At 47.0% G+C, this 26,662-nt stretch overlaps 1 protein-coding gene across 1 annotated transcript in view; it reads right to left on the reverse strand.

Moving 5' to 3' along the window:
* Nucleotides 1–291: 291 nt before the first annotated feature.
* Nucleotides 292–26,662, reverse strand: part of PAFAH2 (platelet activating factor acetylhydrolase 2) — a 30,174-nt gene continuing 3,803 nt past the window's right edge. The window contains exons 2-11 of the mRNA XM_021683571.2: nucleotides 24,488–24,628; nucleotides 23,141–23,294; nucleotides 22,475–22,571; nucleotides 17,937–18,005; nucleotides 17,422–17,563; nucleotides 16,341–16,454; nucleotides 12,372–12,463; nucleotides 10,173–10,343; nucleotides 8,236–8,390; nucleotides 292–1,897 (exon numbers count right to left, since the gene is read on the reverse strand). Of these exons, the coding sequence (XP_021539246.1) occupies nucleotides 1,803–1,897; nucleotides 8,236–8,390; nucleotides 10,173–10,343; nucleotides 12,372–12,463; nucleotides 16,341–16,454; nucleotides 17,422–17,563; nucleotides 17,937–18,005; nucleotides 22,475–22,571; nucleotides 23,141–23,294; nucleotides 24,488–24,577 (1,179 nt within the window). The 5' untranslated portion in view covers nucleotides 24,578–24,628 and the 3' untranslated portion in view covers nucleotides 292–1,802. The remainder of the gene's footprint in view (nucleotides 1,898–8,235; nucleotides 8,391–10,172; nucleotides 10,344–12,371; nucleotides 12,464–16,340; nucleotides 16,455–17,421; nucleotides 17,564–17,936; nucleotides 18,006–22,474; nucleotides 22,572–23,140; nucleotides 23,295–24,487; nucleotides 24,629–26,662) is intronic.

The raw sequence follows: 26,662 nt of genomic DNA on the forward strand, positions 1-26,662 counted from the left end.
TTTACAAAACTGACCTTACATTGGGCCAAAAAGCAAGTTTCAACAAATCTTGAAGGATGAAGACCATAGGGGTTATTTTCTTTGACCGCAAAGCAATAAAGCCAGAAAACAAAAGCTATAAGATAAAATCTCACATAATGAGAAAGTAGGAATCATACTTTTAAATAATCCATGGGTCACACATCCTTATGCTTAATCCTCTTAACAATTCATGATGCAGATCCCCGTTTTAGAAATTCAGGAACTGAGAATGGAAAAAGAACACAATTTGCTCAAATTTACGCCGTTAGTACTGGTAGAGCTGGGACTCAAAACCAGGATACAGAATTCTAGAGCCCAGTGCTTTAATGAATGATATTCTCCTTACACTCCGTCTCACCGGAATTCTTCAGATCCTCCCAAGGTTCACAGTCTCAGTGGATCTGATATTTCATGTCTTAGAAAGAATAGCTGTTGAGATGGGAGACATGGTCCCAGCCTGCTTTGGTGGCACTGACCTTGGATCTACTGTGTAGAGATGCATTTCCCTTTTGCTCCTGCCTTGTCTTGGGGTCCCCTACCTGGGCTGAGGTATGAAGTCTAGAGGAGTGGAGAGGAGAGTTTCAGGTTGATGTTCCCAGACAGCTTTGAGTTAGATTTCCAAGAAGATTTCCTTTCCTTTTAAAGTTTTTTTTTTCCACATGGGCATAAGTGGTAAGCGAACAAAGAAAGACAGAAGGAAAAGTTACTTCCAGATGGCTCGCCATCTTGCTCTAATGCAGATTAAATAAAGAAAATATTCCAACATATCATTAGGCAAACATGAGTATTAATATCATTCATATTATAAATGGAACAGAATGGAAATTCAGTCTATATCTTGATATACATTTGAGGCTAGGGCCTCAGAGCCAGAAAATAATTACAGCACCTTGATTCTGAGCAAGTTGGAGACTCATGATATCTGAGGTTAAGAGGCAAGACCAAAGTGTTCCTAGACATCTCCAGGGGTGGCCACCTGAATTCTAACCAACCAAACTGCCTCCCTCCTGTCGCAAGGGCCTGTTCAAATGGCCATTTACTGGTGTTAATCTACCTTCTCTATCTCTACCAATTTGTGTTGATTCTCGTCAAGGTACATTTTTGGCAAACCTCCATGACATCCAGAGCTTCTGTGATACCACTCTGGACCTCAGCTTCTCCACCTATGCTGTGAGGATAATGCTTCTGCCCTCCTCCATGGGCTCACAAGTCTGAGTCCTAACCATGTTTCATGCAATAAGAAAATAAACAGAAAATCTGATGGTGGTCCATATCCTAGAAAGTTACCTAAAGTGCTCAGAACTTACCAAGTGGCCCTGGGGAGGGAGAAGGCTGAGAGGTATGAAGAGATAGTGCTAAGCTGGGCTAGAGGTCCTGAAGGTGGGAATTTTACTCCATCCTTTGGCTTCATTTCTTCCACGACAGAAGCCACAATGGCCCAAGGGGAGGGAGTAGGCTGCTGGGTTAATACTGTTCAGCTTGGAGCTTGAAGCAACCCCCTGCCCCCGAACTCTACCCCACTGCTTGTTCCCCACACCATCAGGGTTCGGTTCCCAGAAAGTCAGTTTGCCAATGAGTAAGTGATCCAAGTCCCAGTGTGAGATTAAGATCAACAAGTCCAAGATCAAAGTACCCAGTTATCCAATCAGCAGCGTGATTATATCCTCAATCTGTGAAGAAGGATCACGCCAACCACTTCTTGATAGGAGGCTACGGGTGTCCCTGGGCAGGCCCCAAATGGGAACTCAGCTCAGTGACCTTCCACAAATGACCGATTGTGCCTACAGGCTGGACAGATGGTGTGGGGCCCCTGGGGTGAGCGATGGTCCGATGCCTTCAATGAGGCTGTCCCACTGGTCATAGTCCTCTTTCAGTTCTGAGTGGGGAAAAAACAGGAAGGTTAGGGAAATCTTTGTAAGGTAAGATCAAAGGATAGCTACTGTGGATTCAGTGGGTCATCCTGGAGAGGAGCACCAGGGATACTAAAAGGACTGGTTAGGTGGTTGTGATGGTGACAGCAGAATGGTAACTACTGTTCACTGAGTGCTTTTATAAATGGGCTTCATACATGACTTGCTTACCCCATAACAACTCAACAAGGGTAATAGCAACAGAAGGCAGCATTTACTGAAGAGTAGTTCATCCTAGAGGCTGTGCCAAACATACACTGTTTCATTTAATTCTCACAATATCCCTATGTGTTAAGTCCTATATTAGCCCTATTTTACAGTTGAGGAAACTGAGGCTCAGAAAAGCTACCCAATTCACCCAAGGTCATTCCAGTGGAGAAGTGGTAGAGACAGAATTCAAACCTGGGTCAGAAAGAGTGAGAATATGGAAAGCCTCCATCTAAGCTCAGGGAAGCTGCTGAGCAGCAAGGAAGAGATCTTTTGCACGTCAGCCGGTGGAAGCACATTCAGGGCCACCTCAGTGAAGGGCGGGAGAGAACAGGATGGCAACATCATGAGGCAGCCTAACACTGGATAGGATTCAAGAGAGGGCCCTGGGGTCATAGGCAGATGGGTTTAACACAGCAAGAACAGTCAAAAAGGGTCCAAGTCCTCAGGCTGAGGAGCAGGGCACAGCTGAATAGGCAAATGGTACTTTTGTTCAAAACAAACAAAAGCTGGGACAGAAAGCAGGGACCACTCCATCTTTGGATCCCCAGTGCCCCGCCAAGAACCTGGCATGGAAGAGGTCCTCATCAAGTAAGTGTTAACATATTCATTAATTCAAAAACTATTGAGCACACCCATGATGAGCCAGTATGTTCTTGGTGCTAAAAATACATCCACAACACAAATAGAAACCCTTATCCTCATAGAGCTCATAATCTAATAGGCAGAGATAACAATAAACACAATAAGTTATATAGGATGGGAAAAGGTGATAAGTACTATGGGAAAAAACAGAGGGCCGCATCATATGGGACCAGCGGGACACTGGATGTTGGCTTTGACTCTCAGAGAAATGGGGAGCCACTGGAGGATTCGGAACAGGGGCGTGAGAGATCGGACTTAGTTTCTGTCGGGATCACTCTGGCTGCTCGATTAAGAAAAGACCGTTTGGGGAAGCAAGGGCAGGGAGAGATGACTTGGACAGGGTGGCAGTCGTGGGGGTGAGGACAAGGGACGAGATTCCATATGTAGCCGGAAGGTAGAGCCAAGAGGATTTCTTTCTTTCTTTTTTTTTTTTTTAAAGATTTTATTCATTTATTTGACAGAGAGAGAGATAGTGAGAGCAGGAACACAAGCAGGGGGAGTGGGAGAGGGAGAAGCAGGCTTCCTGCCAAGCAGGGAGCCCGATGTGGGACTCGATCCCAGGACCCTGGGATCATGACCTGAGCCGAAGGCAGATGCTTAACGACTGAGCCACCCAGGCGCCCGCCCAGAGGATTTCTAAGGGATTGGAAAGGCGAGCAGAGACAAGAAGATGTCAGCTTGAGTAAATCGAAATCGGGTTTTGTTGGAGATATCTACTGGACAGAGAAACATTGAGTGGCAGGTTATACAAATGTGATGTTCACGGGAGAGATCGAACTGGAGACATGGGGCGTTGTCAGCCATGAGAGTGGATGGATGACATCAGGGAATGCGGAGAGAGAAGAGGTCCAAGCCCTGAGCCCCGGAAGCAGTAAAGCAGACCGAGGAGGAGCAGACATCCAGACAGGAGAAAACCCATAGCGGGGGTGTCCTGAAAGCGAACACAGGGTTTCATGGAGGAGGGCGTCACCAACTCTGTCAGAAGCTGCTGAGCACCCCAGCAGACGAGGAATGAGAACTCACCACCGGATTGAGGGCTGTGAGGGTCACCGGTCACACTGACAAAAGCAATTCTCCCAGGGAACTGGGATGCAAACGCCTGACTGGAGTGGGTTTAAGAGAGAATGCTAAGAGAAGAACCAGAGAGAGTAAAGACGGACATTCTTTTGGGGAGTTTTGCTGTTGGGAGGAACAGGGAAATGGGGTGGTAACCTGGAGGGGAAAGTGGGGTCAAGAGAGGTACTTTTTAAGAGAAATTTCAGGGTGAGGGGTGCCTGGGCGCCTCAGTCAGTTAAACATCTGCCTTCAGCTCAGGTCATGATCCCGGGGTCCTGGGATCGAGCCCCGCATCGGGCTTCAGTGGGGGGCCTGCTTCTCTCTCCCTCTGCCCCAGCCCCTGATTGTGCTGCCTCTCTCGCTCTGGCTCACTCTCTCTCTCTCAAATAAACAAAATATTAAAAAAAAAAAAAAAACAGAGAAATTTCAGGGTGAAATGAACCAAGTCGAGAGGGGCAAACTGATGATCGAAAATAAGAGGAAAAACCTGCTGGCACAATCACTTTGAGCCCACGGAAGAGAAGGGAAGCTGTGTGCGGGTGGAGGGCTTGGCCTTAGACAGACGACTGACTGGGAGCTGGTAACCAGATGCGGAGCTGAGTGTCTGCACAAAGGTGGGTAAATAAGGCGCTGGGATTTCGAGGAAGTACTGACTACTTCCATTTTCTCAGTGAAGTGGGAGGCAAAGTTAATCAGCGGAGAGACAGGGGACGGGAGGGTATCAGAGGTCTGCAGAGAAAGGAGAAGGGAGAGCGGAAGAGGGAGACAGAAAGCTGCCTATAGCTCACAGGACAGAAGCACCAAGAGAAAGAATATCCCGGGGTCAGTGGCAGATGTGCTCCCACAGGTATTTTTAGGAGCGGGGAGAGGTACAGCTCACTGCAACCCATTTTGGTTTCCCGTGTGACATGTGGCCACCAAAATGCTTTTCTCCCTTTGCAAAGCTAATTGCCCCAAGTGGAGAGTCTATGCCTTTTCAGACTCTGTCTCATCTCTTCTTGCCTGGTTACACCACAGCCTTCGAGCGGGGCCCTCAGCCTCTCAGACAGGCCCATCGCCTGTCCTCCATGATGCAGCCAGACCATGCACAAACGTCTAATCATGACATTCCCTTGCCAGTGGACTAAAATCCACACTCATTTCAGCAACTATGCGTCTTCTACATCTGGCCTCTGCCCACTTCTCTGCCGTTATGTTCTACCAGTTCACTATCCTGAGCGCCAGATGCACTAAACACAGTTTCCCCAAACTGACCACACAAGCCTTGGTGCCTTCTGTTTAGAAGACCCCTGCCCCTTCCCTGGTGAACCAGACTCATCTGTTAAAGACAAGCATCACTTTGTCCAGGGAGCCTCCTCTCCTGACTGTCCCGTCCCTTCTGCCAGCTAGGCGCCTGCTTTCTGTGTCTCCTCAAGACTGAGTCCATACCTTGGTCATTAAGAGTCGCTGGCAGGACAGTGTATCAGCTAAGTATGGGGGCTTTGGAATCAGACAATTTAGGCTGCATTCTGGCCTTGCCACTTAGTAACCAGATAACCTCGGACAAATTACTTAAATTTCCTAAGCTTCATGTCTTCATCTATAAAATGGAATTAATAATAAAAGTACCTACTGGAGAGGGTCGTCTTCAGGATTACATATGATGGTGAATCTAAAGTACTTAGTGGAAGGCCTGGCATAAAGCAAGTTCTCGATAACCTCCCTATAGTCTAAGACTCTCCTTCGCATCTCCTCTTCTGCTGGTGTCCAGTAATGAGCATTTTAGCTCAACAGACATTGCTCCTAACTGCAGCCCAATAATGCCATGGGGGGCTCCCCTGTCATCTTTGGCTCTTTACCTAATGACATGATGCTAACAGTTACCAGGGAAAGTGGGCCGAGGACCATGTAGTCAGTCCCCACTGAAGTCTAGAGTCATGGATCCATTCCTCTCCTACGAGGTGATAGGGTGATGCCCTAAAGTCTCTATTAACCCTGCAGTCTCTATACCCAGGCTGGCATAATGGCTCACAGGAGCAAGATGAAATGAACAGGCATGTAGATATGCAAATTTAGGTTAAAAAAGTCAATACATTCATAACAGAACAAATATGTTTTAAAAGCAAACTAAGGAGGGTGCCTGGGTGGCTCAGTCATTAAGCGTCTGCCTCTGGCTCAGGTCATGATCCTAGGGTCCTGGGATCAAGCCCCACATCAGGCTCCCTGCTCATCGGGAAGCCTGCTTCTCCCTCTCCCACTCCCCCTGCTTGTGTTCCCTCTCTCGCTGTGTCTCTCTCTGTCAAATAAAAATAAAATCTTAAAAAAAAAAATTAAATAAATAAATAAAAGCAAACTGAGGGGTGCCTGGGTGGCTCAGTCGTTAAGCGTCTGCCTCTGGCTCAGGTCATGATCCTAGGGTCCTGGGATCGAGCCCCGCATCAGGCTCCCTGCTCATCGGGAAGCCTGCTTCTCCCTCTCTCACTCCCCCTGCTTGTGTTCCCTCTCTCGCTGTGTCTCTCTGTCAAATAAAAATAAAATCTTAAAAAAAAAAATTAAATAAATAAATAAATAAAAGCAAACTGAGGGGTGCCTGGGTGGCTCAATCAGTTAAGCATCTGCCTTCGGCTCAGGTCATGATCCCAGGGTCCTGGGATCAAGCCCTGCATTGGGCTCCCTGCTCAGCGGGGAGCCTGCTTCTCCCTCTCCCTCTGCCTGCCGCTCTGCCTATCTGTGCTCTCTCTCTCTGTCTGTCAAATAAATAAATAAATAAAATCTTTAAAAAAAAAAAAAAAGCAAACTGAACTCCACACCAAATTTGTTTGGCAATTGTTGGAACTGTTAATGCACTCAGGCCATGCAACTAGACGTCTAGCGTCCAGAGCACAGAGGTGACCATCCTGTTGTATGTACCACATCCAGCATGTCACGTTCATGTCAGGGCACCACACATTAAAAGACACCCCGACAAACAAGTGCGTCCAAAGGGGATAATAAATTGCAACATGGGGAGCCGCACGGGGAACAGATGCAGGTACCATGGGCATCTAGCTTACCGAACAAAAAATGCAGAGAAGACACCACTGGGGACTTCAAGTACCTAAAGAGCTGCCATGTGCAAGGGGTCTGAGGCTTCTCTGGGCAGCCCTTGTGAGGATGACCAGGGCAAGTGGAGAGGAGTCAGAAAGGATCAGATCTTGCTCTTAGGCTAGAGTGAGGTGGCCTTGGAAACTCGGGCTGGCCTGGCTCCCTTCTGAAGGGCACTGTACTGTGCACAACACTACTGAGGGATCAGTCTGGTGCACACAGTGGTAGCCGCCTCCATTCTCGCTGGTTCAGAAAGGGACATCTGGTCAGGATAGCTCTGAGCCTGGGTGGGGCAGTGGCCTACAATGTGCTGCTAAGAAAAGATGAGCTGGGAGAATCAAGTTGTCTCTCTCGAATCTGATTGAAGAAATCCAAGAAAATATGGCAGTGAGCACTGGGAGCCACAGAGGAAAGGATGCCACAAGGCAGGGAGACCAAGCCATGAGTGGTTCGAGCCAACCGAAGCTATGAGGAACCAGTAACTATGAACAAGTAGATGCTATCAGCAAGAGAAAAACTAGAGTAGAAAGGGAGAAAAATACAGACCAGAGGCAACAGAAACAGCTGTCATGAGAGGAAGAGACAGAGAGACTGAGCCCATGAGAGAGACCAGAGAGAGAGGTCAGTCTGTAAATTACCTTGGTTCCCGTAACTTTTCACTTCCCACGTGGCTGGGTGCACTTTCATAAACAAACTCTCCTTTTTTTTCTCAAGGTAGATGATGGAATCTCTAGTCCTTGTAACCAAAATGAGCCTAACTAGAATATCCGTCATAAAACGGAGAGGTGGAGAGGGCTGACCCTCGTAGCTGCGCGCTCTCGGTGCTGCTTGACCGTGTGGTGGGAAGAAGGAAGAGAAGATCTCCTCTGGGTGGGAGGCTGGGCCAAAGACCTCTACAGGTCTTGCCATTTAGCTGGTCTGTGATGTAGGACACTGGTCGTAAGCCTTCCATGCTTCGTTTTGTTTAAAGCACTTCTACAAACTTAGCCCATTTATCATCATAACCTCCTCTGCAGTACAGATGAGGTGAGTGAAATTAAGTTAGGACACAGGTCACGGAGGAAAGAGAGGTGAAAGTGCCATTTACAGTGAGGAAAACAAGGCTCAGAAGTTAAATGACTAGGCCAAGGTCATCTGGGTAGTAAGAAACAGAGTCAGGGTCTCCAAACTTAACAGCTAAGTGTTCTTTCTATAACTCTGTGCAACTCTCTCCTTCACTCAGGTTTTCCTTTTGCCATAAATATTCCTGACCTGGGACATGTCAGGATAGGCCACTGTGTAGGGAAATCTAAGAGACCCCACGGCTGCCCACAAAGCCCAGTTCTCTCCTTACCTAGGTGCTTCTGCAGGAAGGCCAACATGGCCCTCACCATAATCTCCTGACCTTCATAGGGGTCCAAGCTCCCACGGGTTTGAGTGGAGAAGATTTTACCAATCCAGTTACCAGCCACAAAAGCAAAGTCAGTTTGACTCCGATGAACAGAACCACTAGAGGAAAAGAGAAACAAATAACTGGTACGGGTCTGGAGGCGAGGGCACACAAATATTTGCTAAGCACCTACCATGTGCAAGGGGCTTTACGTGCATTATCTCTGAGTTTTCATCACAATCTCGGAAGGGAAGCATTTTCCTTTCAACGGAATCAGAGAAAATGATCTGCCCAAGGTCACACAACCAGGAAGGGACAGAGTTAGGACTTGAACACAGGTGTGCCTGGCTTCAAAGCTGCCCTAACCCCGAGGCCACAACGTCTGACAGTGCCGGGGAAGGGTGAGTTAGGTGGAGTGGGCGGGCGCAGGGCAAGGAGGCGAGGCCTGCCATCCCTGCCATTCTGCTGTGATTATAAACTATTGCACCGTGGCTTTTCCCTGGTGACTTCTGAACAGTCACAAAATGTATCAGCTCCTTCTTCATCAGAACCATGCCACAAAGTGAACAGGAAAAGGAATCACCTGCCTTTATTGAAGTAATCAGAAAAGTAAGGGCAAACGCCTATAAAAGAGGGTTTCCGGACTAGAATTTAAGTTCCTAGCTATCAAATACATTTAATTCAAAAGTGAAATTCTCACTAGGTTCATTTTGGGCTATGACTCACAGCTAAATATTTACTAGTCAATTCAATGAGGGAAGGAAATCGAAACGCTCAACTTTGGTTGACATCATGCGGAATACCTGACTTTTTAAAAAAATGTGTTGTTTAAGGCACATGAAAAAGTGTAAAGAATAATATAATGGATACTTGAGTATCCAGCAGTCGGTTTAAGAAGTAATACACTGCCGGTAGTTAAATTGCCTTTGGGTTCCCCTTCCTAACTATTCTCACCTCCCTTCCCAGAGGTCACCATTATCCTCAAACTGACTGGCATGGGGAAACTGTCAAGCAGTCCCCTGCTGCCATAAGACCAAAAGGAAAGGGGACGGCTGGCCCTAAGGAAGATAGCCTACTCAAGAGGAGCAAGGGAAGAAGTACTGTTTACCAAGGGGACTCGCAGCATTCCGGCGCTTTGGATTCAGCATTTCAACTACCCAAGTGATTCCAGAAGCCTGTGACATGTAGTTACTTGTTTTGCGGAAATACGACCTGGGATCCTCGAGGCATGTGCAGTCAGGCTCTGCTAGGCTCCGAGGGCAGGGCAGAAGCAAGTTGAAGATGTGTCAGTGGGCCCTCAGCCCTGCACCTGAACTCTGTGCCACTTTCGATCTACGGTACGGATCTGAAGGTCACTCAAAATTTTCTTTCTGTGATAAGTGGTTCCTGAGAGAAAACTGTCTGATAGTGCTAGCAACTGAAGTGAAGAGAATATGGTTTCTCTTGGGCAGAATATATATGGTTTATGGAAGATATATGAACTGAGGTATTCAAGGTCTCCAAAAGTCTATCTTGTGAATGTCAAGGATCTATTGTATTTACACTCTTCCAAAGACTCACTAAAATTCCCAAATGAGGCTAGACATCTCTGGAGTCCATCCAGACCCATATTCTCCCTCTCCAACTCACAATCCTGCAATACCTTTTTTCCAGAAAGCAACAGGCAAATCCTGTCAGCAAGTCATATAAACTAGTAAAGGAATTGCTGTAAGTGGAGCTAAGTGGAGGAGGACAGGTAGGAAATCCTAAAGGAATTAAGACTTTGCACTTCAGGAAGTATTTAAGTATTGTATTAATGGGTAGAACTTACGGATAATTTAGAAGAAATTAAGAGAGCCACAACTAAGTAGCAAATGGAGAGGACACTGGGGATCATGATCATGACCCTGGGGCTTACTCACAGGACAGTTATGATCCTGGACTGTTCGTGCTGAGCACATATCTTCTTCATCAAGTTGACACTCTCCATTGTCTGGAATTTCTCAGCATTGATAAAGAACACAGGGCCTCGGGCTTTGGGGTAAAAGTCATGTTCCAGAGGAAACATCCAAGCATCCAGAGCCACAGCACACCTGTGACAGGACCAGACATTTGGAACTGCTATGTGGAAACCCAGGCAAGAATAGTTAGGCTGGTGGGGGAGGGGCAGGGTTCTTCCCTTCAGTGGGACAAAAGCTCAGAAAGCCAGGAAGGGGATACCAGGGCCCAGACCCTTCAGTTAGGATCTTGGATAGAGATCACCTTCACCTGTCACCAAAAATCCTTCTAGATTTTATTTATTTGTTTGTTTGTTTATATTTATTTATTTTAAAGTAGGCTCCATGCCCAACGTGGGGCTAGAATTCATGACCCTGAGATCAAGAGGTGGATGCTCTACTGAATGAGCCAGCCAGGCACCTCAGATCCTTCTAGATTTTAAACTCTCTGGCAGCAAGGATCAGACCTTTTCCTCGGTCTACCCTCAGGCAGCTGACCTGGGTTACTCAGAAGGCACTTCATTCATTCAACATTCATTGAGTACCTACTATGTGCTTAGCCCTGTGCTGTGGATACAGAGATAAATGACATAGTTTTTGCTCTTAAGGGGCTCCCAGTCTAGAAGGGGAGACAGAACAGACAAGGTAACAAAATGGAGCTTAGTGCCCTGACTGCACAAGGAGCTATGTGAGCCCACAGTGTGCATGGCACAGGGGTCAGGAAAAGCCTCCTTGGTGGCATAGCTCAAAGACATGGCCAGAGTGTCAAGGAGTAATCTGTCACCTGGGGCAAAATGAAGGCCCCAAGACTGGCTCCTCTCCCCTACTCAGAGTTCCTCGAGTCTTCTCCATCTCAATAAAGGACAATCATCTCCCACTCAAATTCTAAAACATATCTTGACTCAAATTCGTTTCTCTCCATCCAGCCACCTCCATCCTAATGGCAATCCCTCACCTCTGACCTTGACTCTGAAATAGCCTTCCTCTAACCAGCCTCCTGGTTTTCAGTCTTGTCCTGCTACGATCCACTCTTCATACAGTAGCCAGAGGGATCTTTTATTTTTTTATTTTTAATTTGTTTTTTTAAGTAGGCTCCATGCCTAGCGTGGAGCCCAACACAGGGCTTGAACTCACGACCCTGAGATCAAGACTTGCGCTGAGATCAAGTCGGACACTTAATCCACTGAGTCACCCAAGTGCCCCCTTGAGGGATCCTTTTTTTTTTTTTTAAGATTTTATTTATTTATTTGACAGAGAGAGACACAGCGAGAGAGGGAACACAAGCAGGGGGAGTGGGAGAGGGAGAAGCAGGCTTCCCGCTAAGCAGGGAGCCTGATGCGGGGCTCGATCCCAGGACCCTGGGAGACGAGCCAGAGGCAGATGCTTAATGACTAAGCCACCCAGGCGCCCCCTTTGAGGGATCTTTTAATGTGTAAATAAGATTTTTCTCCGAGTCTAGCTGGCTCAGTCAGAAGAGTATGCAACTCTTGATCTTGGAGTTGTGAGTTTGAGCCCCACATTGGGTGTAGTAATTAGTTAAATGAATAAATAAAAACTAAAAAAAAAAAAAGATTTTTCTCTGCTTAAAACCCTTAATAATTTCCCATCATACTTGGAATAAAATCAAACTCTTACTCTGGCCAAACGCCGTGTGATCTAGCCCGTTTATCTCTCTGATCATTATCTTGACCCACTTGCCCCACTCACTGTGCCCTTCCCACACTGACACTGACACAGCAAGCTTCTTTCTGCCTCAGGGCCTTTGCATTAGCTGTTCCCTCTGCCTAGAATGATCTTTCCCCTAGACCTTCATATGGTTGGCTTCTTTTTAAGTCTTGGCTCATGTCACTTTCTGAAGGACACCTCCAATTACTCTGGCATACCAGCTTGGTTTATTTTCTTCACTACACCTGAGTGCTGGGGATTTGGCTGTTAGCTTGTTTACTCGTCTGTCTCCTCCCACAATAACATAATTCCATGAAATCACAGACCTCGTTTTCTTGTTCACCACTGAGTCCCCAGCCCCCCAAACCATTGTGCCTAGCACGTAACACTTGCGTGACAAATACTTGCTGAATGAATGAATGGTGCACGGAGCTCACAGAACATCGATGGGACACTCACCGAAACTGGGTCTCCTTGGCCAAAGCCAAGACCGCCGTGGCCCCGCCAAATGAATGTCCCATCACAGCTACGCGGCTCATGTTGATGCTGCCCTGAAAGCAGAGAACTGAACCAAATCAGAAATGTGGGGCTGCTTTTTCAGGAATTCTTCAGAGGCAAGAGGCAAAGAGTGAGACAATGAGGCAGAAGCACCATACAGGGGGTGAGCTCCCGCCTGCACGGTAAGAACCTCTTGCTCACCAGAGAGCGGCCAGTCAGGCAATTCCCAGGCCGAACAACATTCTGTAGTCAGGAATTCTGAAAACTATGTTTTTCATCTTTGTTTTTATAATCATACCACCTGTAATACCTGGACCAGGGGAGACATCCAAATATACATGAGTAAATGATTGGGCATAAGTGATGTGATTCCACATAGATGCATCCGTGTAAGGGCATGTTAGGAACAAGAACTGTCTCCAACCCCTAGATTGCTGCCTTACAGCTGGTCCAAAGGGTGACAAGGCGCCAAGTTGAGGACAAAATGGAAAGCTCCTGCTGCCTCCACTTCCCTCTGAAGCAAGGCCTGCTCGTGCAGAAACAAGGCCTGCTCGTGCAGAAACAAACCCAGCTTCAACTGCCCCTGGATATCTGTCCTGACTTTGATCCAGCAGAGTGAGTCTGCTTGCTCTTCCATGCTCTGCAAGAATCTATTTCGAGTTGTCCCCAGAAGCCTGCAGGGCATGGTTATATAAAAAGCCACTGCAGTCGCCTTCCAAAGGGCTTGGGAAATCTCTCTAGTCTTTGCGGCCCAGCCTCTGCCCTGAACCCCTGCTCTCCTCTGCTCCCCCCAGTTTCCACCCTGAGGCTCTGTACCTAAATCCTCTCCCTTTGCTTAGTACCTTCAGACCAACAACTTGGTTGATGGCCGCTTCAGCTTTTTTTTGATAGGTTAATATATTTATATATGCCGAAAATCAGGAGCACATAGTGAAGTCACCCACGTACCATATTCCCTTTCCACGCAGCTGCCCAACACCTACCCCCAAAAGGGGCCAGTTTCTTCAGTGTCTTTGGAGAGCTTACTTATGCGCACGTAGGTAAATGTGAATCTGTATATCCCCACTTTTTACACAAAACTTACCTTTGTGCATAATAGTATTAGTTACATAAAGACCTTCCTTATCTTTTTAAAGCTACATCTGGTTTTCCCATGATGTAGGCGGCTGGCTGATCACCAAATCTGTCTCTCTTCTTCCTGGACATACAGCTAGACTGTTTCCCAGCAGTTGGATGTGGCCTTGGGCCTAAGTGCTAGCCAACAGAAGGAGCGTGAAAGCTATCTCTCTACTTCCAGGCCTGGCCCATAGAGTGTTTCGTTCAAACCTCCATGCCCTTCCCCACTCTTGGTTTAATGCACACAGTGGAGTTGGGGTTCACAAATGGAAGAGGGTTGAGCTATAAGCTGAAAGGAGCCTGGATCCCTGAGTCACCCTTTGCAAGAGGAGCACCCACTTGCAACTTTGCATGGGAGAGAAGTAAATTTCTATTGTGTTAAGCTACTGAGATCTGGGACTTAAGAGTTACAGCAATTAGCATTACCAAAACTAATACATCCATTGTCCTGTAATCTATTAAACCACTTCCCTTACTAGAGAACACTTAGGATACTACCAATCTTTTGCTATTACAAACAATGGTGGAATGAATACCTTGTACATGTATCATGTTGCATGTGCAGATTATAGAATAAATTCCCAGAACTGGACATTGCTGGGTCAAAGAATATGCACATTTTACTGCTGATAGCTATTGCCAAACTGCCCTGCGTGGGGCAATCTGTACTCTCATGGGCAACACAGCAGCTTCCCCACAGCTTTGCCAACAAGAGTGAGTAATCAATTTTCAGAGCTTATCTGCTAGATGAAAATGTTCTTAGCTGTTTTGGGTTTTTTTTTTAAGATTTTATTTATTTATTTGAGAGAGAGAGAATGAGAGAGAGAGCATGAGGTGGGGGAGGGTCAGAGGGAGAAGCAGACTCCCCGCCGAGCAGGGAGCCTGATGCGGGACTCGATCCCGGGACTCCAGGATCATGACCTGAGCCGAAGGCAGTCGCTTAAACAACTGAGCCACCCAGGCACCCATTCTTAGCTGTTTTTATTCTGTATTTCTCCAAATCATAATAATCCAACTCAACTCTAGCCTGCCCAATGCCTGTCTTAGGCTCAAAGGCACGCAGCCCTGCACTTCAGTGCCTGGGACCCTGCCTGTCTGCTGGGGGCTGGCGGCACACATCACATCGTTGGAAAAGTGCTTCAGATGTCTGCCTTTCCAGCTGACCGTCCAGGTGGACACTGTGCCCTGGATGGCCTTGACTTGACCAGAGCCTTTACAAGGCATTTCCTAACAAGGTTTTGGGGCACACAGCACAGGCTTTGGGATCAAAAAGCCCCAGTATGAAGTCTGACTCTACCACTTACTTGGCTATGTGTAGCCTCTTTGATCCTTGGTTTCTTTCTGTGTAAAGAGCTAATAATGCGGGCGCCTGGGTGGCTCAGTTGGTTAAGCGACTGCCTTCGGCTCAGGTCATGATCCTGGAGTCCCGGGATCGAGTCCCACATCGGGCTCCCTGCTCTGCAGGGAGCCTGCTTCTCCCTCTGACCCTCCCCCCTCTCATGTGCTCTCTCTCTCTCATTCTCTCTGTCTCAAATAAATAAATAAAAATATTAAAAAAAAAAAAAAAAGCTAATAATGCTTGCTGCATAAATTTGTGTGAGGGGCTCTTATCATAGTAAGTACTCATACAGCAGTAATTGTTATTTTATACATATTTATATATATGTATTTATATACATATAAACACACACACCATTCTCATTCATGCAATGGAATACACATGGCTATTAAAAATCATGCCATAGTCTCCCTGCTCAGCAAGGAGTCTGCTTCTCCCTCTGACCCTCCCCCCTTCATGTGTTCTCTCTTCCTCTCTCATTCTCTCTCTCTCAAATAAATAAAATCTTTAAAAAAAAAATCATGCCATAGAAAAATATTAACTGGCATAAGAAGACATTCAGACTTAACGCTAAGTGAAAAAAAAAAAGGCCACAAAACAGCCTGTATTAAATGATAACATTATTGGTTTTAAAAATGTATACACATGTGTTACGCATTTTAGAGTAACTGGAAAGATGAACGTCAACATGTAAAAACACTTTTTCTTCATGCTTTTGTGTGATTTCTTGGTTCTCTAAATAGAGTCTGAGCTACTTTTGCAATTAGGTGGGAAAGATCGGGGGGGTTGGGAATGTTATCTGCATAGGTACCAAATTCCATAGCTGGGACAGTTTCTATCCTCCCAGGAAGATTTTTGGGATTCCCTCAAAGGAAGGAATTAGCCTGCTGTAGACACAGGTGTTTGTTGCTCAACAGACCTTCCTTTGGGGAATTAACCATTTTTCCCTTATCCATGTGGCCCCGTAGGGATGCCAATCCTGGTGCTTAGGATCCCCTGACCCAGAAGTGGGTGTATAATGTAGGCAGGCCAATCAGAATACCCTGTCCCTCTGGTACAGTGCCTGGTCCAGAAGGGACATGTAACCCAAGCAGGGCCACAGCCGTCCCAGAATAGTGGAAGCCAAGAGAATCTCTTTTCCTTTTAAATTTGGAGCTGTGTTGAAATATAGGCTTGGGCTGCCAGCAACCATCTTTCCTGCCTAATGGAGAGAGAACGGTGAGAATGAAGCCCACACACACAGAGTGGAACCGAGCCAGGAGAAGGAAGAGAGAGTGCCAGAGCTTTGATGACAATGTCTGAGACCCTGGATCTCGCTATGCTAGCCTAAAGCCAGTCTGCCTTTGGACTTCCTCACTTACTTGAGTCAATAAATTCTCTTTTGGTTTAAGTGAATGAGTTAGGTTTCTGTTATTTGTAACCCCAAAAGTCCTGATGAATACATGAGCTCCAGGTCATACCAATTATTGCCGTACCTTCAAGGTCATCAGATCCAACCCATCAGGCAAGATGTTAAGGACGATCTGCCCAGCAGTGACCTCTTGCAGGATCCTCAACACCCGTGTACACTCGCTTACCCTCTGATGTACCTGCAACAGAGACAGTCACGGTGGGGGCTGGAAGACAGCACAACTGTCCAGCAAGAACCTCACTCTCCAACAGAGCCAAGGGAGGACGTAGGGAGAGTGTGGCCACCTGGATCTCAGCAAGCACTGGGGGCTCCATATCCTGAGAAAGGCTCAGCAACCTCCTAGCAGCTCACATAAGCGCCACTTAACAGTCCACTGGGGTCAGCACTGCTATTCAGACTCTACCCACCTCCCCATTGTTGGGGGGGGGCGGGCAGGAGGACCCAATAAGACAACATATATGAAAGCCTTGAACACAAAAGAAAGAAGAGTGTTTTTTTTAATCAACCCAGTACTGGACTCTACTTGCCTATTCATAGCATACATCTATTGGTTTTGTCTGCCTAGCATTTACCTGCCCCCACTTCACCCATTACCCCTGACTTTTGAGGACTGTGACCCCCGCAAATCTATTGACCTATTTCTGATGAAAATTTCCCATTTGGATACTTCTCCCGGGCCCAGGAGCCTCCTTCCAGGATTTTTCATAGCTTGAGGCAGGTGTGACAACTGGGGGACGACCACCCAAACAGCCCTATTCTCTCAGGTGGTGAGGCCAAACATGTGCAAACTCAATCCATCTAACCTTGTAAGGTAAGCCAGTTTGCAGATAAGACCAACCAGCAGAGACCGACAGAGAAAAAATGTCTTGATGGTATTTGAGTCTGGCTTCCATGGCCCTGCCCCTCTTAAACTCAGCCTGTATATGCCAGGCAATTCTCCGTTTTGCCTACCAAGATTAAATTGAGTTTCTGTCACCTGCAATTGTTAAGAGTGTTGACTAATACCCCATTTCTCTGCTGTGACAAGCTCAGACCCACTATGAGTGAGATTTCAGGACAGAAGCCTAGTTCAAAGTCTTCTTAGTGACTGTAGTATCAGGAGGACGGGCTTATTACCTCTCCCTCCCCAACTGGCACAAGCCTACCTGGCAATTCCGGACATGGAATTCCTTCTCCCCTTCTTCAATCTGATGGTGAGGGAGCCATTCCTCCTCCAGTGGCTCATGAGTCAGCTGGTTCTCCCCTGGGGCCTGCTTGCAGAAACAGGTGGTCGCGGCGGACCCGTCCCTGAAATACACATGCCGCCGGAGAAACTAGAGGATACCCTTGAGCTTATTTCTCCCCTTTACTAAATCCTCCATTCCCACCAAAACACTGGATATTCTTTTGGCTAGCAGGGAGAAAGATCCAGGGGCACTCATAAGAGAGTATAAAAAACACGGATTTTGAAGACTGACTTGGGTTTACCCCAACTCGGCTGTGTCACTTCTAGCAAGTGAACCTTTGAACTTTGGTTTCCTCACCTTGAAAATGAGTAGAATACCTGCCTTGCATGGTCGTTGTGAAGATTAAAAATAATTTATCAATAAAGGACTAGCCTATATCCTAGCCCACTGGCAGCAACCCATCCAAGAGTTTGTTATGGCCGTCACCCTCTCACCTGTGTTCCAGGACAGCAACCACAAAACCATGGGAGGCCAGCTCCATGCAGAAGGCTGAATACAGTGTCCTAGAGATGCAGGAAGGAACAGAGAGAAGTAGTCAAAAGAATTGCCCCCCTGCAGCTCCCATTCCAACCATGCTCTGCTAGTGACCATCTCAAAAGATTGAATGGAGGAAGTTTCATCTGTAGCAGCCCTTCCTCCTCAAGGTGCTTTCTCTGGTCAGCAGACCATTCGTCTCACCAAGGCTCCAAGAAGCATGTGTAAATCGATCCATGGTGTTTTCAACCCCACAAGAACCTTGACTCATCCATCTCCTCCACCTACCCCCAATACAGTTTGGTACATTAACAATTGCATTTTTATTATCTATATATTATTGTATATCTCCCAAATTAGTTGGCCAGATCCTTGGAGACAGGCACTCTGGCTATTTCTGTAATATGCAAATATGCACCTGTGATTTAGCATGTGAATTTGTCTGTCCTCCCACTTCCCAGAAAAAAAAGGAATATGGCAGACACTGTTAACTGCCTAAACACTTATTTTTCTCTCCTCCTTAGTAGCAGAATCTGATTTTCAGCTGAAGATACAGGCATCAGTTATGACATTTCCCAGCCTCCCCTGCAGCCAGGGTTATCTATGTGGTTAAGTTCCAGCCCAGCAATAGAAATATAATGCTGCCCTCATAAGTAATTAAAATTCTCTAGTAGATACATCTTTTAAAGTAAAAAAAAAAAGGTGGAATTAATTTTAATAATATATTTTATTTAACTCAATAGAGCCAAAACATTATCATTTTAACATATAATCAAAATGTCTGAGTTAGGGGGCGCCTGGCTGGCTCAGTCCGTAGAGCATCTGACTCTTGATCTTGGGGTCATGAGTTTGAGACCAACACTGGGTACAGAGATTACATTAAAAAAAGAATGTTGGGTGCCTGGGTGGCTCAGTCAGTTGGGTGTCTGCCTTTGGCTCGGGTCGTGGTCCCAGGGTCCTGGGATCGAGCCCCACCCATGCCGGGCTCCCTGCTGGAGCCTGCTTCTCCCTCCCTGCCCCCTTTGTGCTCTCTCTCAAATAAATAAATAAAATCTTTTAAAGAAATTAAATAAAAAAATTAAAAAAGAGTGTCAAATTAATGAAATATTTTATTAAGTTCTTTTTTTCCCATATGAAATCTTTGAAATCCAGCGTGTATCTTATACTTCAGCACATCTCAGCTTAGACCAGCCACATTTGTAATGTTCAATAGCCACATGTGGCTGGAAGGACAGAACAGCTCTAGTCATTGGGACGTAAGCAATTGTGTTGTATAGAACTTTCAGGGGAGAAAAAAAATAAAAAGCTTTCAGGAGAGTTCTCCCTTCCCATTGCCTGGAATGTGGATGTAATGGCAGGACCTAAAGCAGCCCCCTGAGGTCATTAGATAGCCTTAGAAATGGAAGGCACAAGGGGCAGAGCAAGATGATAAAAGAAGTCTCTGTCTACCACTAGCGTTCTTTTATCTGAGCAAGAAATAAATTTCATACTGCTTAGGTCACTATGGTTTGGGGTTTTTCTGTTAATACAACTTGCCTGGATCCTAACTGATTCAGGAAGTCAGGAAGGACAGACATTAAATTTCCTTTCACCTTCTCTCATTTCTCTGAGGGAGGCAGTGAACTGGGCATAAGAACCAGAGAGATCTCAGATCCCTTCCTAGTTCAGACTGTGTAACCTTGGGCAAGTCTGCCTCTCAGAGCCTGTTTGGTCATCTGTAAAATATGCACCCCCATGACCTACCTCACAGGACTGTGTGGAAACCAAAGGAACAATAACACATTGCAAGCAGGGAACATTTAAATGCACATACTCCTCCCTGGGGTGGGAATCCAGAGGTCTGGAAGGATTTCAGATCCTGAATTAACCACACATGCAACAAGAGGAAACCACGTCCCTTTCCCTCCTTGCCCTCTGGCTTGGAATTTCATTCTGGTGAATGAAGAGTATTTATAACTGGCTTACCTGGTGAATGAAGAGTATTTATAACTGGCTTACCCAGGTCAACTGAGGTGCAAAGTCTCAACACAGATTCTTAGACCAAAAAGACCAGTCTCCAAAGTCATGTGCTCACCTGCTCTCTGTATAAAATACCTGTGAGCTTAGGAGAGAATGTTTCTTACTTCTTTTTCCTGCTAGACTACAGTCCTTCTGAAGGCAGGGACTCTATCTTATTCACTACTGAGTACACAACCCCAGCACGGCCCCAGAATATGGCAGGTACTAAATTTACTGAATAAGAAAGCAACATGGGGCGCCTGGGTGGCTCAGTTGGTTAAGCGACTGCCTTCAGCTCAGGTCATGATCCTGGAGTCCCTGGATCGAGTCCCGCATCGGGCTCCCTGCTCGGCAGGGAGTCTGCTTCTCCCTCTGACCCTCCCCCCTCTCATGTGCTCTCTCTCTCTCATTCTCTCTGTCTCAAATAAATAAATAAATAAAATCTTTAAAAAAAAAAAAAAAAAAAGAAAGCAACATGGAACACCATCTACTTGCCTTACTGGCCTCATCTCTGCATTTACCCTCCTGCCACAGGCTACAGTTATGTGAGTCCATGTTCGGGCTCCCCTACTGGATGCAATTCCTTGATTTCTCGCCACAGGAATCATTTTCTCATGCCATGGCGCTGGTACAGAACAGGTGCTCAACAGATATTTGCTAAATGAATGAAAACCTAGCAAAACATAGCCCTTGTATTTGCTTAAAAAATATTCACTAGGAAACTACTACTTTCCAGGTATTGTCCTAGGCACTGGAAGAGATAGAAGACAGATATGGTCTCTGCCTTCATGGAGCTTACAGTCTAGCAGGAAAGACAGACCTTAAAGAATAATCACACATGTAATTCATTCATTTCAATTATGTTAAGTACTGGAAAGTACAGGTATCTTACGAAAGCACATTACTGGAAAACGTCATATGATACAGGGGTCAGGATGGGTATCTCTAAGAAAGTTACATCCAAACTAAGACCTTGAGGGTGATTTGGAATTAGCCAGGCAAAGATGAAGGGGTGGGGGCATGGGAGGAAGAGAGGAGGAGAACAGCAAATATTCCAGGCAAAGGGAATAGCCACAAAGCACAGCACAGATAAAAACTCTGAAGCCGAAAATAACGTAGCGCCTTTATGGAAGTGAAGGTCAGTTTGTCTAGAGAGCTGGAATGGGGCAAGTAGTAAGAAACAAGGCTGGAGACTTTGGGACCTGCATCCAGGTAAGACCATGAAAGGAGCTGAAATAAGTTCAAAGGGCTATTAAAAAGACCAGGTAGGGAAGCAACATTCATTCATTTATTCAATAAATATTTATTGAGCACCTGCTATCCGCCAGGCACTGTTCTAGGTGCTGCAATGACAAGGTCATATTTGCTTTTAAAACAGATCTCCCTGGGGGTCCCTGGGTGGCTCAGTTGGTTGGCCTCAGGTCATGATTTCGGGGTCCTGGGATCGAGCCCCACATAAGGCTCCACACTCAGCAGGGAGTCTGCTAGAGATTCTCTCTTCCTCTCCCTCTCCCCCTGCTCACGCTCACTCTCTCTCTCAAATAAATGGATAAATCTTTAAAAAACAGAACAAAAAACAGATCTCCCTGGCTCCAGTGTGGACAATGGTTTGGGGAGTGGGGAGGCAAAAACAGACACTTTGGGAGGTGTGACATTCTAGGACATAAACTAGACTTACATGTTGGTAATGAACATATAGTCAGAATATTCACAAATTTAAACAGGAACATATGGACTAGTTATTAAGCTGTATAACACAGCAAGGTGGAGAAATCGGGATCCCCAGGAAGAATTCTGAATTCTTACAACATCAGGCAGAGCTTCCCGAAGTCTTCCAGTTCACCATCTCGTGTTCCTTATGCAGAGAAACATAGAGAGCACTGTGTGTGTGCACACTTACTAGGTGCCAGTCTAACCGAATCCTCACAACCCACGTGGAGGGAGCAGCATCCCCATCTGACAGACGACGAAATCTAGGCTCAGAGAGTTCTACAGCTGTCCCGAGCTCACACGGAGCACAGGCGGTGTGGCTGAGCCTCCCAGGTGAGGCTGAGCTGTGGGCATGCTGGGAGTGAGCCCCACCTCACCACTACATGCATGCCACAGAAGAGCTGTCCATCCACGACACTGAAGGAATGACTCTGGCTATAAAGCTCAAGCTCCTTCTGATACTTCTGTGCTGTTATATGGAGAGAGAGCCAGAAGTGTTTATTTTATTTATAAATGTTTACTTATTTTTAAATATAACACAAACATAAAATCAATCAGGTTTATTTATCAATGCAGGAACATGAGAAGCGAAGGATGTGAAGCCCGCGCGGAAAGACCCCACCAAGTGAAAGGGGCTTGGGGAAGCCCTCACGGAGAGGTGGACCTAGAGCTCCGGAATGAAGCAGGTGGTGGAGAAGACAGCTGGGGATGGAAATGTCTGTTTCTCTGCCCTCTCTGCAGTTGTCACTAGTTAAGGACTAGGACAAGGTCTGCGGGAGGAAGCTCTTACCTGAAGGCCCCCATGCCATGCGAGAAGATGATCAGGGGGTATCCAGAGTCCTTTGTCTTAAAGGGGCCATTCCAGCTAACAGGCAGGCGACAAGATCCTAACAGAGACAGGGGCTATAGAATCTCTGGCTGCCCCAACGCCGTAATCCCAGGGGCAGCCTGGACAGAGGCATCGGTGGGGACATGTGCCCCTCCTCAATGGAGAAGCACCTTTTGCCCCTGAACAGCCCAGGACAATCAATCACCTTCCCTTTACCCCTATCTTCCCTAGAAAGTACAAATATGATAGAAAATGGGAAGATAAATGCAAAGAAGTACTGAAGAACTATGGGGAAAACCCCTGAGATGCCAAGACAGTTGGCTAGAGTTCCTCATGGTGGGGCCTGCGGGGGAAGTGGATGAGTCAAGGCAACTTTACCCGGAGAGAGGAGAGCTAAGGAGGAATCAATGATAAAGTCTGGATTCAAATCCGGGACAACCTAATGCTGTAACCAAAGCTCTCGTGTATATAATCCTCTCCCGACTCTCCACACCACACTGGCTAATGCACGCCCCGCTACAAGAGGGCTGGATGATGCCAGCTACACAGTACTGTGCCTGCCTAGGGATCTCCCAGGAACATAACCAAGAAGCTGGGAAAGCATCTGGGGGTGAGGCCAGCACTTACCTACAGCCAAGCTGAACAGCAACCCCCCCCAGCGCTTATTAAAGCGCAGGTAACTGGCCAGGCCAGTGCAGTACTCAGAGCGGGGAATCCACAGGGGCCGCTCCATGGTCTCCTCCACCTCTTGGCAGGGGTAGAAGAGTCGAAAGAAGCTCCCCTATAGGAAAGAAGAGAGCAACTGCTCAGAGCAAGAAGCCCAAGCTCGGTTAGGTTTCCCAACAGACACATCCGGTGGGTACGTGGGGTGCCAGCAAAGTAGGCCACCAAAATGGGGCACTTAAGCTTCAATTCATACACCTGAATTTTGCATTCAGAAAATCCAGAAAGAAGCAATTTTATTTTTAGCATGCACGTAGGCTTATGTTATTTCAAATAGCTGACTGTATTTTATTTTATTTATTTATTTTTTTTTTTTATTTTATTTATTTATTCATGAGAGACAGAGAGAGAGAGAGAGAGGCAGAGGGAGAAGCAGGCTCCCAAGGAGCAGAGAGCCCAATGTGGGACTCGATCCCAGGACCCTGGGATCATGACCTGAGCTGAAGGCAGACGCTCAACCATCTGAGCCACCCAGGCGCCCATCAAATAGCCAACTGTATTTTAAATGACATCTGGGGGACACCAAAATATTTTCAGCGCTTGGATCAGAGAGACTTAAATCTGGCCCGGTGCCCAGGCCTGTAGGAGCCCTGGGAATACATCAGCCCGCAGGCCGGATGGGGTGGCAGCTGGGGGTCCCCCAGGCCCGTTCTCAGGCCTGGCCCTTAGGAAGCAGCAGCACACTCGTTTCACATGGGAGTAGGTGATGGGTTAACAGGAAGTATGTGCCTCTCACAAGGGAGAGGGGGAGTCCAAGGGCCAGCAGAGAAGCACCTAGGAACTGGTGGAGGCAAAGTCCAGAACCAATGCAGGAGGGAAAACGGATAAAGGTAGGGGAGGAAAAGGAGGAGCAGGTCTTCCTACCCAGGCTGGGGAGTCAAAGGCTAACAGCACATGGTCCACTGCTCCCCCTCGCACATCTTCAAATTGGGATGAGACCGGAAACCCTTTCCAGATCAGGCATCTGCTCTTAAGACCGGGCAGGGGATCTGAGAGCTGCCCTTGGAGCTCGAGCCCCCCTTTCCTCCTAGCTGGCAAAACAACCCCTCTCTGGCTACTGAGAGGTTTCTACCTGGAAAGAGGAAGAAGGTGGTCAGGGAAGACAGACCTGAGGGCTCTATCACCAAATCCAGACCAGCTGTAACTCAGTTTCCCCCCCCGCTGAGAATCACACCATCAGACTGGCTACTGCAAAGTCAGGGTGCAGAAGCAGCAGGAGAGATGTGCAGGGACGGAGCTGGAGGCACTCACCTGGAGACCCTGGCCCTCCATCACATCACCGCAGCCTACGAGGTGGGGTCCTGTGACAGGTGGGAAGCCCACGGACTGGTTCACGCCCATCTGATCACCAGTTGAAACAAACAACGAACTGGGCAGTGCTGAACTTGATGGCTGAGGGCAGAACACAGAAGAGCCTCTTGCTGGTTTCCTCTTAGCTTCTTGTTGCTTCTGTGTTATCTGTCACCCGTGTCCACAGCTCCTTATCACCCCATCTCCCTGCCAGGGACTCGCTCCATCTTCCACGTCATCTGCTTTGCTACACTGACTTTGCCAAGGTTTAAGGGCTGCTTTGTTGTTGTTGGGAGCAGGGTGAAGACAGTTGGGGAAAGAGAGCTTCCATGCTCCCCAAAACCCACTGCCAAGGGGGCGCCCGGGTGGCTTAGTCAGGTGAGGGTCCAACTCTTGGTTTCAGCTCAGGTCATGGTCTCAGGATCCTGAGATCAAGCCCCATGTCGGGCTCCACACACAGCAGGGAGTCTGCTTGAGATTCTCTTCCTCTCCCTCCCCTCGCACGCTCTCTCTCTCAAATAAATCAATCTTAAAAAAACAAAACAAAAAAACCCACTGCAAAGTGTTCAGCACCTACCACACGCCCAGCGTGGCAGTAACCTCTGCAAAGAATGTAACCCAGACCATATCCTCATGAGGCCAGGAATAATAATAAGATGTATTATTCGCTCTGTGTCAGCACTGAACTAAGCTCCTTCCATACAGTACATCATTTCATTCTCTCCACAACTCTCCGAGGAAGGTCCTATGAAGACCCTGTTTATAGATGAGGAAACTAAGGCACAGAATAGTTGAATAACTTTCCTGAAGTTATCCTGCTTCGGGGCAGCAAAACCAGGTCTGTCTCATCCAGACCTAAGCTCTTAACCCCTATTGATCCTGCTCATGGGGGAGACTCAGATATAGGTCTACACAAACATGGACCTAAACTACTATAAAAGTGGCACTTAGGCTAGGCCTTGAGGTATGAGGAAGATTTAGAGACGGGGAGAGGAAGGAGAACATTTCTACACAGGACACAAGAGCAAGAAAGGGCAGAGATGGGGAAGAGTATGATGTGGCAGTAGATCGACCAGGAGCCTTCTAGATCAACCAGGAGCCTTCGACATGGCAGGTGTGCGTGTTCCTAACTAGCCAACATTCCTGTAACTTGGCTGCTCCCTAAATTGTGGCCAATGCCATTGCTCTCTATCCCTCTTCAATCTCATCATTCCCAGCAGCAGAGCAGCACACTTACGGAGTGCCAGGAATTACACAAAGTGCTTCAATACATTATTAATTGAAAAGCTGAGATGAGGAAATTGATGCTTGACAAAGTCAGGTAATTTCCCCAAGAACATACAGCTAACAGAGCCAGAATTTGATCGTGGGCAACGTGGCTCTAACAGTGGAGAATATGGTCAAACTTCTCCATATCCAGTCTATCTTGCCCTCCTATGCAGTACCCTTTTGACTTGGGTGGGGCTGACTGTGCCCCCCCAACTTCTAGACTTGGGCCTTAATTGACCTGAACCGATCAGCCCTTTGTGTCCCCTGGTCAGCCTCTAGATGAAGAGTGGGCACATGACACAGTTGATCCATTCAGAGTAAAGCCCAGGACTTTGATGGTTGAAGATGGAAACGTTCTTTCTGTTTCTGAGGTAGAGTGATGTGCAGATAGGAAGCCCTGAAATGTTGCAGCCGCTTTGCTACCTCGAGGATGAAGCTACCCACGGAGGATGGCAGAGCACAGAGAATCAAACATATGGAGTCATATTTGTGAAGAATCATCTCTCACCCTCCCCACTACATGTAGGTCCTCAGAGGTCAAGGGAGCTGCACAACATCACAAGCAGAACTACTATTACACATAGATCTCCTGGTTGCCAACTTCGAACTGTCTGGTCCAGTGGCAAACCCCAAATAACCAATAATCTGAACATCATTCTATTTAACTTTGGAATATAACAAATGACTTTCTTTCTACTACCCTGTAGTTGTAGAACGCAGTTCTTTTTAAAAAGAAACCAAGCTTGGGGTGCCAGGGTGGCTCAGTTCGTTAAGCGTCTGTCTTTGGCTCGGGTCATGATCCCGGGGTCCTGGAATCGAGTTCAACATCGGGATCCCTGCTCGGGGGGAGGGGAGCCTGCTTCTCCC

Source organism: Neomonachus schauinslandi, chromosome 4 (assembly GCF_002201575.2).
Source record: "Neomonachus schauinslandi chromosome 4, ASM220157v2, whole genome shotgun sequence".
Taxonomy (NCBI): Eukaryota; Metazoa; Chordata; class Mammalia; order Carnivora; family Phocidae; genus Neomonachus; species Neomonachus schauinslandi.